This window comes from Condylura cristata, unplaced genomic scaffold (genome assembly GCF_000260355.1).
Source record: "Condylura cristata isolate star-nosed mole 26May11 unplaced genomic scaffold, ConCri1.0 scaffold00006, whole genome shotgun sequence".
In the NCBI taxonomy this organism is placed as follows: domain Eukaryota; kingdom Metazoa; phylum Chordata; class Mammalia; order Eulipotyphla; family Talpidae; genus Condylura; species Condylura cristata.
This window is the reverse complement of record NW_004567107.1, coordinates 50,693,909-50,710,634: the sequence shown is the minus strand read 5'-3', so window position 1 is coordinate 50,710,634 and position 16,726 is coordinate 50,693,909. Positions and strand designations below refer to the sequence as shown.

The window sequence follows — 16,726 nt, the reverse complement described above, 5'->3', positions numbered from 1 at the left end:
AAGAAAAAAGAAAAATAAGAGTAACTCCTAGAGAAGGACAGTAAATCTCTGTCTCAAAGTTTAAGGAATAAGAAATATCAGCAATTTAAATTTCTGGCCTTTTCTAGTATATCAGAGTATTGGACTTTATAAGTACATGTGTAATTTTAGAGATATATTATAAAAGTGCACATCTGAGCAGTGTATGAGTTTTTACAGGGTAATTACATTGTAGTTTGTTCCCTGTTTTACATTAAGAATAATAGCTTTATTTTAACAAATGACCAGTGTGGTTGAGAAATTTTTTTATATGTTTTGTTGAGTTTTTAACAGAATTACAAGCTAAGTTTGAGGATGTTACTCTGGTAAATTGGCGGTTGAATACTAAGGTTATATAGAAGTTAAATTTATACTTGAACTCAGATTGGCTTATTTCTACCATTGAATACACTTGGAATGCCTTTTATTTGCCAAACAAGTTAATTAAATCTTTGTGATTCAGGCTGAAAAACAAGTAGAAACAGAGGAGGCAGGAGTAGTGACAACAGCAACATCATCTATTAATCTAAAAGCAAGTCCTAAAAGAGGACGACCCGCAGGTAGGATTATTAATGTTTAAAACTCTGATTTGTGATTACTCTTCTAATCTAGTAAAGTGTTGCTGCCTCAGATACTTTGGAATAGGTGATTAACAATTAATAAAGTATTTAATATGAAATAATTGCTTGGATTTTTTTTATCCATATACATTCTATATATAAGGTTGTGAGGTTTAAATTCCAAGAATGATGAGTTTATTTAAATGGAGTTATAACAAAAGCAAACAAACCAACATTTGACTAAGGCTGTTAATATTTTAGACTATATTGCATTTTTCAGGGCTTAATACTGTATAATATCTTTTGTAGTACCTATTTTCCTGCCAAATAGTGTGGAGGTATCTACCTCTAGTATGAAAGTAAAACAAGGAAAATTCACCAAAATACAGCCTTTCTTCCTTTCATAATCGAATTCTAACAGAAGACACATAAGTTATAGGCAGGAAAGAAAAAGAACTGAGAATTTATTTACATATTTTCTATTTTGAAATTTAATATAATGGATCAGTTTAATCATAATAGAATATTCAATGAATTCTGATAGATTTTCAAAGATGTGAATGTATGCCATAGTGTAATAAATGTATGCATATTGATTATAAATGCTGTTTTTATATATTATAAAGTTGAATTTTGTGATAGTGCTATTAAAACAACAGAGGATACTCTTTTAAGTGCTCTTAGTCAGGACAAATTGACAATTGCATTGTTGATTTTTCTCTTCAAAATTTCTGTTGCTAATTGGAACCAGGGGGTGAGGAGGAGATAACTATCTTTACAACTTATAATACTGTCGGTAGTATACTTTATGTGTAACCTTGATATGTAAGATTTGCCTCTTTAAAGGGAAAGTTGGTTATAATTTGTATTTTTGTTCTTCTGTGAATGTTAGCTACAGAAGTCAAGATTCCAAAACCAAGAGGCAGACCCAAAATGGTAAAACAGCCCTGTCCTTCAGAGAGTGACATGTGAGTTTGTTTATTCATTTAAAAAATTTTTTTAAAAGATTTTAAAATTTATTTTTGCATGTAAGAACTGAGGTGTAGGCCCTAGGTGATGGTGGGAGGGGTCAAGAGGATCAGAGACAGAGTAGGGAGCAGAACAGGCAGATTTACTGAAATACACTACTAAGGGGAACAGCGGGTGAGATAGGAGAGGTCTGCTGCACCATGTGGTTTAGCTCCCTAGCCAGACATCACACTTAGTGAAAGCACTGAGATGTAACTCTTGGGCAACCAGGGAGGCCCTGAGTTTATTTTTAATGTATAATTATTTAAGCAGTGAATCTCTGCATTTTTACCAGCTTTATTTACATATTATTGTTGTTGCTACAGTATTTTATATTTCTAAGACTGATGAGAAAGCAAAAAAACATTTGAAAATAAAAAATATGATAGAAAATCAAGACAAATCTGATGATCACAGTTAATCTAACAATTTTATCAGTATATAAAGATACTTGGATAATGCAGATAAACTCTAATAAGGAAATCAGACAAAACAGGTAAATTTGTTTAAAGGTATTTTTGAAATAATTTCTACAAATCTCTTAGCTTTTCCAGAGAAATTTTATTTTCATGTAATACTAAAATCATTTTTATAATTTAATTTTTTTTTTTTAAGATTTATTCAGGCATACAAGAACTGGGTTGTAGACCACAGGTGTTAAGGGGATGGAGGGGTAGGTGAAAGGATTCACCAGAGAGTGGGGAGCAGAGTAGGCAGATCTGCTGACATACACTGCTTAGAGGAGCACCAGGCAAGACAGGTGAGGTCTGCTGCTACACCATGTGGGTCAGCGCTCTCTCTGGCTGGGGATAGCTTGATAGCACTGTCTACTATCCTGGACACCAGGAAGGCCTATAGTTCAAGTTTTAAAGTACCTTTTAGTGACTACATAATTGTCAACAAAATAATCCGTTTTTTTTTTTCCTCCCACCGTTCCACATATGTTATCTTGGATTTGTTCACTATTCTGGGTGGAAATCTCAATTGAGGAAATGTATATTTAAACAAAAAAAGGGCAACTTACTGTAGCTATTACGTTTTAAGATTTTATAGAGAGGATTCAAGTATTACAAATGTATTTATAGTAGCTTGAATACGATGTTTTTGTAGGATGTTTACTTGCAGAACATTAGAACATTTACAGTTGGCACTTTTCATCCAAAATACTGTTTAAAGAACTTTATCTTAACCACCAAGCTAGTTGTTAAAATTTTCTTAAAAATCAGTGACATAGATTTACAACACGGTTTTTAACTGCTGTAGTGAAGTAAAAAAATTAGGTACAGACATAGGAATTTTTATTTTTCTAAATAACCAAATATCGCTCATTCCATCCCAAAGATTTTCCCCCCTTCTCCCCCATTTACAATAATCTAGGATTTCATGATCAACATAAGGCCTTGATCTAGAAATTTGGGAACACCATACATAAGTTCTGTTTTGCTTTCCTTTTTATAGTACACACACAACCAAGGGGTAGGAGGTCATATTAATGCTCCCATTTGGAAAAGAGAATGTTAAGAGTCACCGCAGCAGTCACTGATAGTAATTCTGGGAAAATATTGTGAGAATCCCCTGTTCCAGATGTAAAGAATGTTTTAAGCCCCAGTTTTTCAGTCTTTTTCAGTATTATCCTTATTTGCTCCTGAAACTGTTGTTGAGAAGTAATACCCTTCTTTTCAGCTGAGCAGATTTCTCAATCTGCTTTTCATTGTAAGGAGTTGGGGCCCAAGCTTCCTTTTCAAGTCTTCATCACTTATCTTAATGGAGGTTGATGTGGCTTTTGGTAATAATACTTTCTGTTAAGTGTCTATATCTGTGTTTCATTCTAGTCAGCTTAAGTTGTATTGGTCTCATAAGATTTTCTCTAATATGCCTGTGTTTTTATACTTAATTTTGGGCACTTTGAGTTTACAGGTTTTTCTGAGAAAACCACTCTTTTGTCTTTTCTCTAAAACCATTTGCCATCTGAAGGATCCAAGGTAGCTTAATGGTATCAATTTCTTTATTAGTAATCTTGTTACAGGGTGATAGAAACCTTAAAATAGCAGTAGCTTAAATTTTTGTCTTTTCATGTTATGTAAAGGCTGGGCATTAATGTTAATGATTACTTTTGACTGTAAATCTAAGCACAAACTCAGTGGAGTACAGAACTGACTGCATAAGCTCTTTTGAAGCTCTCTACCATGAGAAGTTGTTACTAGCAACTTCTTCATGGATCTTAAAATGACAGAGCAGTAGAGTAAAGCCTGGAGGAACTGTTAAAACTGGCAGTCTTCATATCAAGTAAGAAGTGTTTGAGTTTAAGGCACTGAGATACTTGGGGTTTGCATTCATTTTTGCAGATGTTATTATATTAAACAACTATAGAAATTTTGAATGATTTTTACTGTATCATGATCTATTAAAAAAGGAATTTGTCACTGTGGGTAAGACTTTTTTGTGGAAGAGGTGGGGATGACCACTACCTGGAAATAGATTTAATTTGTAGCAAGCAGTGCTAGTTATCTATATGGAAATTCTGTGTTCAATATTGTGCAAAAACTCTTGAAAATCCCACTTGCTAAAATCTTAAAACACTTTGTTAAAAAAATCTGTCTAAAAATATAACTTTATAAATATCTATCCTGGTGTGTGTGGAATTATCACTTAAAGCATTACCATGTCTTATGTACATACACAAGTATATTGATTAGAACACATTGCGAGAGACAGATTGGCTGGGTAAAAGGTATATATATTTCTAATAACTGCTTCCTTTTATAAGTGGTAACATGTGTGGGGGGTGGTAATTGGTTAATATCTTGTAAGAGCCTTGAAAATGCTATTCATACTTGATTCTTTCCATTGCTGAAATTAACAAAAAAATTTTTTTTTGAGATATTGAAGAAAGTTAAGTGATTTTACATACTTGCTTTGTTTTCTATTAATTAAAAGTAAAGGATGATTTGAAAATAAATATGCCCAATGATGACTAAGAGACAAAAGTTTCTGAGTAGATAAATTCATCTTTTCGGCTTAATGTAAGTGTTCAAGGAAGTAGTTGTCTAGGAAACTGGTTGACTTTGTAACTTGAGATATTAGGCTAAATGAACTGTTTTCTCATTTGTCAAATAGAGTGAATTAGACTAGATGATCTGAGTAACTCATCCAAGCTTCAAGACATATTATTTTATAGGATTGCTTTAGTTGAATAAATACATAAATACCATAAAAGTAATTGAGGTTATCATTGGCATCATTTAAATTTCCTGTATATAGCCTATTATCTATCACATGACCTATTTCTGCTATACAAGTTAGCCATAAATATTACCGAATGGTAATATTAGAATTGAGTAATTTAAGTAGTTTGTCTTATTTTAGTAATGTCTGTGAAATCTAGTGGTGATGCAAATGCTTAGGTGCTAGTGAGTTCAGTACTGTTTGATAATATGTTTAATCGGGCATATAGTTTACCATTATATGTCTTAAATTGGGTGTCTTTGACCTTGCAAAGAAAATTTATTTGAATTCTAAAATAACTTCTGTGCAATTCTACTTTTCCCAGCCTGTCCTTTAAACATTTTTTTCTTTTAAATATGTAGAATATGAGTTCAGGATTCTCAACCAACTTTATACACTGCTAATCCTGAGTCAAGAATGGGGCCTTGGTTTGCAAGGCTAATACTTTAAGTTTTCACTGAATTAATAACATTAAAACAAATTTGGGAGCTAAAGGGGAAAGTGATTTTTCTAACCCAGTGCCAAATTTTGTATCTTTTAAACAACAAGGATCTTCTTTTCCATTTATAATTGTATGCTAAAGACACTTGCATCTTATTAAAGATGTCTGGAATTTGTCTTTAAATGAAGAAAATACTCAGCTAATGACTGGGAGAATGTGGTTAAGTGGCAAGTATTAATGATACATAAAAGCTCACTTTTCCACTGTTGTATTCTGAATTAGGGTAACTGAAGAAGACAAAAGTAAGAAAAAAGGGCAGGAGGAAAAACAACCTAAAAAGCAGCTTAAAAAGGATGAAGAGGGCCAGAAGGAAGAAGATAAGCCAAGGAAAGAGCCAGACAAAAAAGAGGGGAAGAAAGAAGTTGAATCAAAAAGGAAAAATTTAGCTAAAACAGGGGTTACATCAACCTCTGATTCTGAAGAAGAAGGAGACGATCAAGAAGGTGAAAAGGTAGAGTATGTAAATTCTAGTTTTAAAGTTTCTTAATGTAGTTCCTAATTTTTACCTAGTAAAGTTTTAATTCCATTTTAAAAATCTAAGAAAAAAAGGTTAAATTTTATTTTGCTGAATAGATAAGTTGTGTTAAAAGGCATACTTGAAACTTGTATTTTCTAAACTTATCTTTTCATACGATAAGGATATTTGGTGTCAAATAGTACATTTCCAGTAACCCCACCTATCTAGAAAAGGTAGTGAGCATTGAAGAGATTGGTTTATAAAAAAAACTCTTTATACCCAGCTTTTAATTATTTATTTTAGACATTCTTGACCATTTTTTTCAGGTCTGTTTAGCACCTGTCTTTGTCAGTTACACCTTGTTTGGACACTACGGTTTGAAAATTCAAAATTCATTAAAGCTATGTGCATCTTTTTCTCAACTCAAGTTTTACGTGAAGCCTTGGAGATACTTGATAACATTTAAAATGCAGTATATATAGAATCATTAGGGAATTTTGCATGCAGTATATGTAGAAATGTGTAGCTCTTTTGTTTGTACCTGATTTATTAAGACTTACTGAGAGGCAGTTTATTTTTAGTTTATTTTTACATCATTTTGTGCCTTTTTCCATCCCAGTTGTAATCCCTGTGGGCTCCCCAAAACCAAATCACCCATGTGCCATCACCATAGTCCAGTACATTTCCCTCCCCCCATTGTTATTGATCCCATTCTCGACTCCACCCCCATAAAATGTCTCTGGCATATAGCTGTTCATTATTATTATTATTTTCTCCCCTGGTCCGTTATCCTCCTGCTATGAGTGAAACCATCTGGTATTTTTCTTTTTTCTTTCTGGCTTATTTCACTAAGTATGATCTTTCCCAGCTCCATCCATGTTGCTGCAAAAGACATGTATTTATTTTTGGTTGCTGAGTAATACTCCATTGTGTAATATGTACTACATCTTTTTAATCCAGTCATCCACTTTGGGGCATTTGGGTTGTTTCCATGTCTTTCCAGTTGTAAATAAAGCAGCAATAAACAAGGGGGTGCAGGTATTTTGAATCAGTGTTGTCTTTTGGGTAGATACCTAGAAGTGGGATTGGTGGGTCATATGGAAGCTCCATGTTTACCAGTTTGAGAACCTCCAGTTTTCCTTAGTGGTTGTACTAGTTTGCATTCCCACCAGCAGTGCAGGAGAGTTCCTTTTTCTCCACATCCTCACCAACATTTGTTGTTGCTAGTTGTTTTAAGATGTGCCACTCTCATTGGTGTGAGGTGGTATCCATTGTCTGAGGCAAAATTACCTGCCATTTCATCTTAACCAAAGGACAGCACACCTTGAGTGCAAGAAAGAGATAATTCCCCAAATCAAGGGGGAAAGTAAATTTATATAGCAATGACGTGCATCTTAAGATTTTTTAATAATTAGTATTTGTCTCTTAAGAAAACTGATAGTTGCTCTTTTTCCTCCCAAGATGGTAGTCATAGTCACTGACTTTAAAGTTAACTAAATTCTTTCTCAAAACAGAAGAGAAAAGGTGGAAGAAACTTTCAGACTGCTCATAGAAGAAATATGCTGAAAGGACAACATGAGAAAGAAGCAGCAGATAGAAAACGCAAGCAAGAGGAACAAATGGAAACTGAGCAGTAAGTATTTTTTTATTCTAAATTTGGTTTCTTTTTTAAGCTAGCATGAAATTTTAAACAATAGAATCTCATTTTCCAGACATTATGGATCATTTTAAAGAAGTAACTTTTCCCATGTGTTAGAACTTTCAGTATATGGTAGCCATGTTTCAGGCTTCATTTTTATTTCAGTTAAAAGATGAAATTCAGAGGTAGTCACCCTCTGAAATTATTTTTAATTTAAACTGAAAAGTACTGATAGAATTTACCTGTTTGTGACTTTGCAAAAAATGTACTTTTTTATTTGTATAGTAAATAGTGATGATAATGTATGGGTGGAAAAGAAAGCAAAAAATTTTTGTCATACCACCAGCAGGCCTCCCACCCCACCAAACCAGCAGAAATACAAAAGCACAGTTGGAAACCCAACAAGCCAGTTAAAAATTAATCTAAAGTCTGACAGGATTTGTATAAGTCGTATTTAGAACCTACTCCTTAGGTTTCCATACTTGACAGTATTACTTTAAGGAATTTGTTTTCCCTTTAATTTTATTCTTTAAATTTATTAGAAGAAAATAGCAATGATGATGATTAGGCTTCATGTATTTTACTTTTTGTTTGCCTAATAATCTTAAAGCTGTCATTTCTGAGTTTTTTTCTGAGAAAAGAGTTTCTTTGTGAAGTCTTGCATTATTCTGACTGAACTGTTGTTTTAGTGAGGTGATTTTTCTAAAACATGCTCTCATTCACTCAGAATGAAATTTTTAAGTTTCTGAAATAATTTTGTATTTTTCTTGTTACATTTGTAAGCTTACAGTCCTTAGAGAATAGCATTGATTATCTGCTTTCTTAGTTTGGAGGATATATAAGCAGTTTAATCTGCTTGAGGGAGTAATTTAAAAATTGATCTATAACTCAGAAGTTATGCTCCCTATTAACTGGTTATCTGTAAATATTTTTTGTTACCTATCCTTTTCTATCCTTTCAGAAGTTGTTGGACTATTGTTTTTAACTTCATTGTGCTCCCCAAATTAAGTTATAAAGGTAGTTGTTGGTTAGTAAATCTAGCCCACCCCTTCTTCATTATCTCAAAGTTATCTTTATGTGTTCGATTTCTTTTTGAATGTCCTCCGAATGTAACTTTCTCAAATTCTAATATTTGTGTTTTCTTTCCTTCTCCTGTTATTACAAAACTTTGTACTTGGACAGTTTTGCTCTGTAAAGCATTTCAGATGCAGCTTGTGTGAAATGCATTATGCAAAATAAAGTTTATTGTATTGTATTCCCAGCCAAACAACATGTAATCTACAGTAATAAAAAATATATCTCATTTTGGGCTCAAAGCATTAATCCAGTTTCTGAAAAGAGAATACAAGTGGAGCAAACCAGAGATGAAGATCTCGAGACAGACTCATTGGACTGAATTCCCCCTTCCCCCCCTTTGATGGAAGAATGTTCCAGATTCTAAATTGAGGACTTCACTAATGGCATTATTACTGTGTTATGATTGTTAAAAAACATTTCCTGTAAGGTACACACTACATATTAAGGTCAGCCAACATTCCTGTTAAAAGTTTTTTTACCAAGCTTACAATGAAGCTTTGTGTTTAAAAGTTATAATAAGCTCAGATGAAGATGGTGGTTGTACATTATTTCATTTAGAAAATATTAATTCATTTTGTTCTGAAGCTAGGTGTTAAACTGGAATAGCTATTATACCCCAGAGATTGGGGCAGTTGTGCCCTTCCCTTGGCATTCCTTTGTTGTTTAATTCTTTAGAATTTAATAATTGTTTTTTTAATCCTGAGAGATTAAACAGTAGACTTGTTAAGAAAACATAAATGAAACTGTAACCAAAATTTTAAAATAAAGTTTTTTTAAAAAAACCTGATTTTTAGATATTTTTTTGTTCTTGTCTATTTTGATTGGTTTGCATTAGGGACTGAACTCCAAGCCAATGTGCTAGAAATTGTTAAAAATTCATTTTTAAATAGTTATTTTGGTGGTTTACAGTAAAATGGTACCTTTCATTTGTGAAATGGTATATGTAAATGTTAGTGAATGTTATTCAAGTTGATATATTGGCAAAAATAATTCCATCTTAGATAGTTTTATCTTCAAAGTTGATTTAACCTTGAATTAACTACAAATCCCTCAAATTATTTACCCAGTGGAAATGTGTGGGGAACAATCAAGTGGTCTCTTGACATGCTACTTTTTTGTACTTGTGATGTAGAGCCCACAAACATTTTTAGGCATCCTTTTCCCACTAGGGCCTCTTTTGTCCACTGAACCTGAGGTTGGTCTTTAAAAACTCCATGAAAGCTTTTAAAATTGTTCTGTGGTGCCACTGAAAAAGTAAGATGGTTTATTTTAGCATGCTTATTTTTACATGTCTTGAGGATTTATTTATAACTTAATAATGCTGTGGCATTACAGAGTCCTAAGAATTAGTCAATTCTTTGTGATGTAGGCTACTGACTATTTTAAGAAAAACATTGATTTTTACATATAAAGGATTATGGACATTTAGTAGTTGTCACAAAGTTCCAATGTTTTGAAATATTTGTGTTAACATTTGATAGGCAGAATAAAGATGAAGGAAAGAAGCCAGAAGTTAAGAAAGTGGAGAAGAAGCGAGGTTAGTTATTTCACTTTATAAGATACATAAAACTATACATAAAAAGGAGGTTGTACACAATTTCTCCTATGTAGCTTTTCACATTAATCTGTTAAAGCCTACAAATGTGCTTTCAAATCTCTAATGAATTCTGTATACACTGCATTTCAAGTATAAGCTAGTGAATTAAATTTAAAGCTCATTATCAGAAGTCAAATTTTTTAAATTGTCAAAAGCATCATGCTTTCTATATGTGACAAATCTGGTCATAGCAATGTTCTGGTTTTGGTTACCTATATAAAGTTGGACATAAAGGTTGTAATAGAGAAGTTAATATTGTATACAGTCCATTTTAGAAACATGCACCTAGACAGTCATATTTAATTGATGAATGTTGCTTTTCTAAAGAAAATACTTAAAAGGCAGATAACCGTGATAGAGGCAGGTTTCTTAAACATTTAAAAATTTTACCAAATCTTACTAGGTTATAGAGAAATACTGGTCTTGGAAAAACTATTTACTGTGTTTCACATTTTAATTTGTAGAAACATCAATGGATTCTCGACTTCAAAGGATACATGCTGAAATTAAAAATTCACTCAAAATTGATAACCTTGTAAGTGTTCATACCATTTAAAAATATAGTATCTTACAGCTTCTTATTTTGTTTCCTCACGATTTATAAGTATGTATAAATGTAAGGTAAAAGGAATTACTGGTTGGTTTGTACTGAGTTTTTAAGATTTAAAAAGTAACCTGTAAAAACAGATTATAGATTTATACCCAGTGATTAACAGTTGCAAAATTACTGTTTTGTCATGAAGGATGTGAACAGATGTATTGAGGCCTTGGATGAACTTGCTTCACTTCAGGTCACAATGCAACAAGCTCAGAAACACACAGAGATGATTACAACACTGAAAAAAGTAAGTGCCCGTGAGTCATAAAGATTAAACGATTAGCCCCATTACCAACTACTTCATTCAATTTAACATTTAAAAATTAGGAAAACATTTAAAATTATATATTTTGTTTTCTCAGATACGGCGATTCAAAGTCAGTCAGGTTATCATGGAAAAGTCTACAATGTTGTATAACAAATTTAAGAACATGTTTTTGGTTGGTGAAGGAGATTCTGTGATCACGCAAGTGCTGAATAAGTCTCTTGCCGAACAAAGACAACATGAGGAAGCAAATAAAACCAAAGATCAAGGGAAGAAAGGGCCAAACAAAAAGCTAGAAAAGGAACAAACAGGTATGTGATAGTATTTGAAGTGGCTTTGATATGTAGTCTCAATGCCTATTCAGGTTTGTTAATAAAATACTATTTAGTAGGTGCTGTTCATTAAAATTAGGAACATTTTGTGACCTATATAAAAGTGGAATGAAATGAACTCACATCTCCTTCACCCAGCTTGAGCTTTATAACCCCATCAAATTCTCTGACTCTTCTAGATTATTTTGATGCAAATTACAAATAGGCTATTTCAACCATAACTAGAATATGTATAACCTGTTATATAGTTAAAACTCAATTGTTGTAGTAACTAGTTGCCCCACTCTGAGTATTTGAAACTTTCCATTCTAAAATAGTGATAAATAAGCTACTACTACGATCTTTTCCTGTTAGAATAATTCACTTGTGGCATCTGTTCACATACTTGTTTACTTTGTCTCAGCTACTGAAGAGTGAGTATGGTGTTTATTATAAATGAAGTATTCAAATGAGTAACTTCAGTACACTATTAGAAATTTTATATCATGCGTTTTTGTTATCTTTAGAGAACATTTTAAAGTATTAGAAACTCTGTTAACAGTTTTCTTTCTTGAATCTTTCTGAAGTTTCAAAGACTCTAAATGGAGGATCTGATGGTCAAGACAGCAATCAACCACAACATAATGGGGATAGCAATGAAGAAAGCAAAGACAACCATGAGGCCAGCAGTAAGAAAAAGTAAGGACATGTTTCATTGTGTTCACAGACCCAGGTTATCTGTAGGGCATTTTATTTTCATTAGTAAGTTCTTGAATTCAGGAAGCTAAATGCCAGTCAGAAGGGCAAAAAATGCAATTACAACTGACTTGCCACTCTAGAAGGGCAGAGTGAGGTATTAAGAATCCAATTTTTAATGTACTGATGTTCCTTTGAACTCCTTAAGACCAAACTTTGGGAATTCATTTACATCTGATACAAAGGACCTGGCTCATGATGTTTCCTGAATAATTTCTCTTGATCTGTTTATTACTTTGGGGAGAAAATACTAGGAATGATAAAAATTTTGAATGAAAAATACTGAGCAAACATTGAGAAAATCTTGATTTTAAAAACATAATGCAGTTTTTTTTCCTCCCGGGGAAAAAAATACCTAATCCTAGTTGTCACACCTTTCTTTCCCCTTTTCCTTTAGGCCCTCTAATGAAGAGAAAGAGACTGAAATCTCTCTGAAGGATTCCACACTAGATATCTAGGTTGACATACCTGGAATGTAAAGAACATTTGAGAAGTTTGTAATGGTTTTCATTTGAAATAGACAGCTGAAAGTTTTAAATTTTTATAAGCATAGGTTTCGATGTTTAAAACTTGTTTTGAGGGAGAAAAATTCTTTTATCTTTGTTTAAAAGTAATTAAACATTGCTAATTGTACTTGTGCAGTATTAACAGCTACATTATACAATAAATGTGGGGAAAATCCATTTAGGAAATGTTAAACAGCTTTTCCAGACATTGGTTGTAGCATATTTTCAATTTTTGTGTGTGTGTGTGTAAGTGTGTTAATGTGTAATTGGTAGTAGAAAAGTTAAATTTTAAAAACGGCTACTTGTATACACCTTCCTCTTTCCCCAGATACCGTGGGTTTTGTGCATTTTTTACAAATCTTGGGTTTACCAGACTGTCTTTTCACTGTTTGTGGGTTTTGTAGAAGTTATGCATTTTTTGGTAGATAAAATGTTACTTCTATACAAGTACTCACTCCTTTTATCAAAAGTTAATTTTAATCAGTCTACATTGTGTTACATTTTCCTGCTGCTTTGTAACAATGTGTGGTGTGTATGCCTTTTTATATGACAACTAGATATCCGATACTGAACTGATAATGCTGAGGTACAAAATTTATGTTAACATTTGAAATTAATTTAGTTTTGTGGCAGGGAATTCAGTAAACATCACATGACTAAAGCAGAGCTTAGAATGGGATATATGTAGTAATGAATCTGGCTTTTGGGTTCAACCATGTAAGATTCTTTACAGGCAGCAGGGAGTAGTAGCTAAAACTGAAAACTAAAAGAAAATGTTATTTTTGAGAAATGTCTCGAGTTTCTGAAAATTTTTAAGTCACACTTATTAAGGAAATCACAAGTATTTTTTTAATTGGGGAAGAATAATCCATGATGCTTATACAATAAATAAAAGTAAATACTATGTAAGGAAGAAACTAGGTTATATCAGAAGGGAACTTACATTTTATATCATACATGTGACAGGATTGTAAAGAAGTGGAAGCAATTACTCTGAGGCAGTAGACAATGTAGATAGTCTGTATATGGACTAAATCAGGGTGAACCAAGATCAATACACATTTTAAGTAATTAAACGGTATTTTGAATATTAGGTCAGTTGGCGTTTTCACTAAAAGACTTCTCATGTTTTGAAGCTATGAATATGGGGGAAAGGCTTAATACCAGTGTTTGCATGTGAGATGCACTGTAGGTTTGACCTTTTGGATAATTTCATCTATAGATGAAAATTTTTTTATTTCAATAATTGGAGTTCTGCTTTTGTGAGGTTTTCCAATGAAACTAGGACTTACTATTTTGAGGGAACTCTTGCTCTTATATTAAACCCATCATTATCCGTTTGGTCCCTAACAATTTAAATTTGGGCAGATTTATTCTAGTTAAGCCACATGTTGACTTGTAAACTTGTTTTGATTAAAGAATTTTTCTATCAAACTCTACTAGTAATTCTTTGCTATGAAGTGTGATGGAATTCTGGATTTGCTTCTTAGGGAGTAATTTCTCAGTTAAAACTTGGTCAGAGATTGTGTTGTTAGGAGAGAGGGTAGCATAAGTTCACAATGTTAAAATAAAAAAATATTTTTGTTTACCCTTTTTTTCTTTGACTCAACAGATGCATAGTTTTACTAAGAAAACATGTAACTTCCAACTTCTGAAGAAATATGCAATCTGGTTACATTTGCTTATATAGGTTTTATTCTAACCAGTTGATTCAGTGTTAAAATAATTGCCTTCTTTTTAATCTTCACCCCCCCCCATTTGTCATATAGGTTGATACACTCAGAAATAGTCACATAATAATCAAGGTCTTTTAAGGAGCATTGGCTCGATTTTAAATTGTGTATTTTGTCAAAACTCCAACTCAACACATCACTAAATGACATCGTACATATTTTTTGTCTGCATAAAATCAGTACTTTTATCATGCTATTTCACTGGCTTTAAAATGTCATTTGGTGACATTTCAGAGTAAGTTATGCACAGAATAGGAGAACAGAGTTTTGAATTTTGTAGATGAAGCATCAGTAGAACTTGAATGGAAGGGACTTTGTATACATAGCTTGTGTTTATGAGAACTTGAGTGTAAGGGACTATGTGTAAAGAGCCTGACTGGAGGACTTTAAATCTTGTAATAGCAGTTATATATCTTGTCGTTTCAAATAGTAGGATGATAGATTTTTACCCAGTTTATGACCCCAACACACACTTACCTGTTTAAAGATGTTAAGTCCAAGATGAAGTTTACCATTTAATCGAGTACAGAAAGGCTCTGAGGGATGCACTATTAACTTATTTTGCCCCAGTTGTCAAAGTACAGCCTGTTAGAATACCCAAGTCCCATTTTACACCTTAAGGAGCTGCTATATAAATGCAGAAATTTTTGTGTTTGTGCCTCGTAATTCTTCAACTTTACAGATGATAGCTCAGCCAATGTGATTTGATTGGTGAAAAGGTCAAATTACCCTTAAAGAATCTTGAAGTCTAAAGAAGTTGAAGAAAATTGCTTTCCTCAAAAAGTGAAATTTTTTGCATGTCTATTCACTATGATTAGTTAAGTTTGAAAATATTTTTGTATTTGTGTTTTCATTAAGTTAAACTTTGTAATTATAAAATCTCCAGTTGTAAGGATACCTTTCTACTTATTTCAGAGTTAGAATTTTCTTTTATACATGTCCACTGCTAAAGGTCGTTATATGATAAAGAATACATGTTCCGGTGATAATCTGGTTAGCCCTTCTTAATTTAACTAGAGCAGGTTTCCTAGCCGTTGTAACTTGGGTGAAAAAGTTAAACTTACGAACTAGCATGATAGTATTTTCAAAGGCTAAAATAAAAACAGTAGTAATATCATCCACTAAAATTTCTGGAATTTGCTGTTTTGAGAGTATGAAAATAAACACTCTAGTATGCTAGTATAAGACCTATAAAAACAGTTTAATTTTTACCTATGGTAATGTTTATGATCTATGGCTTTGCAGGAGAAATTTCAACCTCAACATCACTGGAAACATAAAAGTAAGAAGTTAGACAGTGGGCTACTGAGGGATCTACTTATACTGACTCTGGCCTACTGAGTCTTTAGGTAAATGACACCACCACTGGACATACCATAAACAGGTGTTTGTAATCTACACACCAGTTTAGTATGTAGCACATAAATCTATAAAATGTTGTCATGGTCAACTCTTTTAAATACATAGGATTATAGTCTTCACCAGTTTTTGATTTACATGGTAAATGTTTGTTCTTAGTCATCCAGGAAGGTGGAATTCAGTTGAGTTTAAACATAACCTAGAAGAGAGAAAGTGAAATTTAAAATGTAATACATTAAAAATGAAATTTACATACCATTCATAAAAGTTAAAACAATTATTTTTCATCAGAAGTTTCCAGAGAACATAGCATAAATGTAATTAGCTGTAATTTTCTCAGATGAGCTACAGCCCAACTTCATCGAAGGTCCCTGACAGAACTAGGGAAACCAGAAGTGAAAAGAACTGGGCCACAAAAATTCTTGTGTTTTTCTTACTTACAGAATACTGGGTATTACTAGCAAAGATTAAGTGAGCCATCGCCATCAATCTATATGACTTTCATTTCCCATAACTTAGTAGTTACTGCATAGAGTCTAATTTTTAATAAAAAGACTCATTATGAGTCAAATCTTGTCAAGTAAGTTTCAATATAAATATTACTTCTGTGAAGATAAGAATATATACATAAGATCTTTTTACATTTGCTATTTGCTATTCACTCAGTCTCAAAATGTTTGGTATGTTTAGTGTTATCTATCAAAATGTAACATTACAAAAAAGTCCACTGTGATACTAAACTATATAATAGCCATTTGTATTTATTCATCTATTCTTACTCTCCCTTATCTTTATTACAAATAATTGAAGGACCTTTACCTTGGAAGCCTGATGGTACAAGGGTAGCTCTCAAACTCCTCAAAGAATTTCAAAACACTTCCACTACCTGATTGAACCTATCATTAACAGAATGCTCTCTGGACACAATGGATAAGTCACAGACTGGGAGAAAAGAAGGATACACACATCATATCTAATAAAGAATTTCTAATCAATATATATAAGCACGTCTATAACCCAGTTTAAAAAAAAACAAACCTCAAAAATGGGTAGAAGGCACTAGAAATCTCCTTTGGAGTAAATGCTAAAATAGTGTGATTTCCAAATTTTTTAAT

The 16,726-nt window shown here is 32.6% G+C and overlaps 1 protein-coding gene and 1 long non-coding RNA gene across 3 annotated transcripts in view; one reads left to right on the top strand and one right to left on the bottom strand.

Annotated features, from left to right (window-relative positions):
- PSIP1 (PC4 and SFRS1 interacting protein 1) overlaps nt 1–13,614 on the top strand; it is a 37,261-nt gene extending 23,647 nt beyond the window's left edge. The window contains exons 7-16 of one of the 2 annotated variants that reach the window (XM_004677675.2): nt 482–578; nt 1,471–1,546; nt 5,536–5,764; nt 7,285–7,403; nt 9,968–10,023; nt 10,548–10,618; nt 10,827–10,928; nt 11,044–11,257; nt 11,845–11,956; nt 12,411–13,614. In XM_004677675.2, coding sequence (XP_004677732.1) covers nt 482–578; nt 1,471–1,546; nt 5,536–5,764; nt 7,285–7,403; nt 9,968–10,023; nt 10,548–10,618; nt 10,827–10,928; nt 11,044–11,257; nt 11,845–11,956; nt 12,411–12,471 — 1,137 coding nt within the window. In that variant the 3' untranslated portion in view covers nt 12,472–13,614. Of the gene's footprint in view, nt 1–481; nt 579–1,470; nt 1,547–5,535; nt 5,765–7,284; nt 7,404–8,671; nt 9,262–9,967; nt 10,024–10,547; nt 10,619–10,826; nt 10,929–11,043; nt 11,258–11,844; nt 11,957–12,410 lie in introns of those variants that run through there. The other variant, XM_004677676.2, reaches the window with a different exon arrangement.
- LOC105853320 lies at nt 12,755–16,720 on the bottom strand. The gene is made up of 2 exons (XR_001145167.1): nt 16,431–16,720; nt 12,755–15,810 (listed from the first exon to the last, which is right to left on the bottom strand). It is a non-coding gene; the product is annotated as an uncharacterized LOC105853320 (long non-coding RNA).
- Between the last annotated feature and the right edge of the window lie 6 nt (nt 16,721–16,726).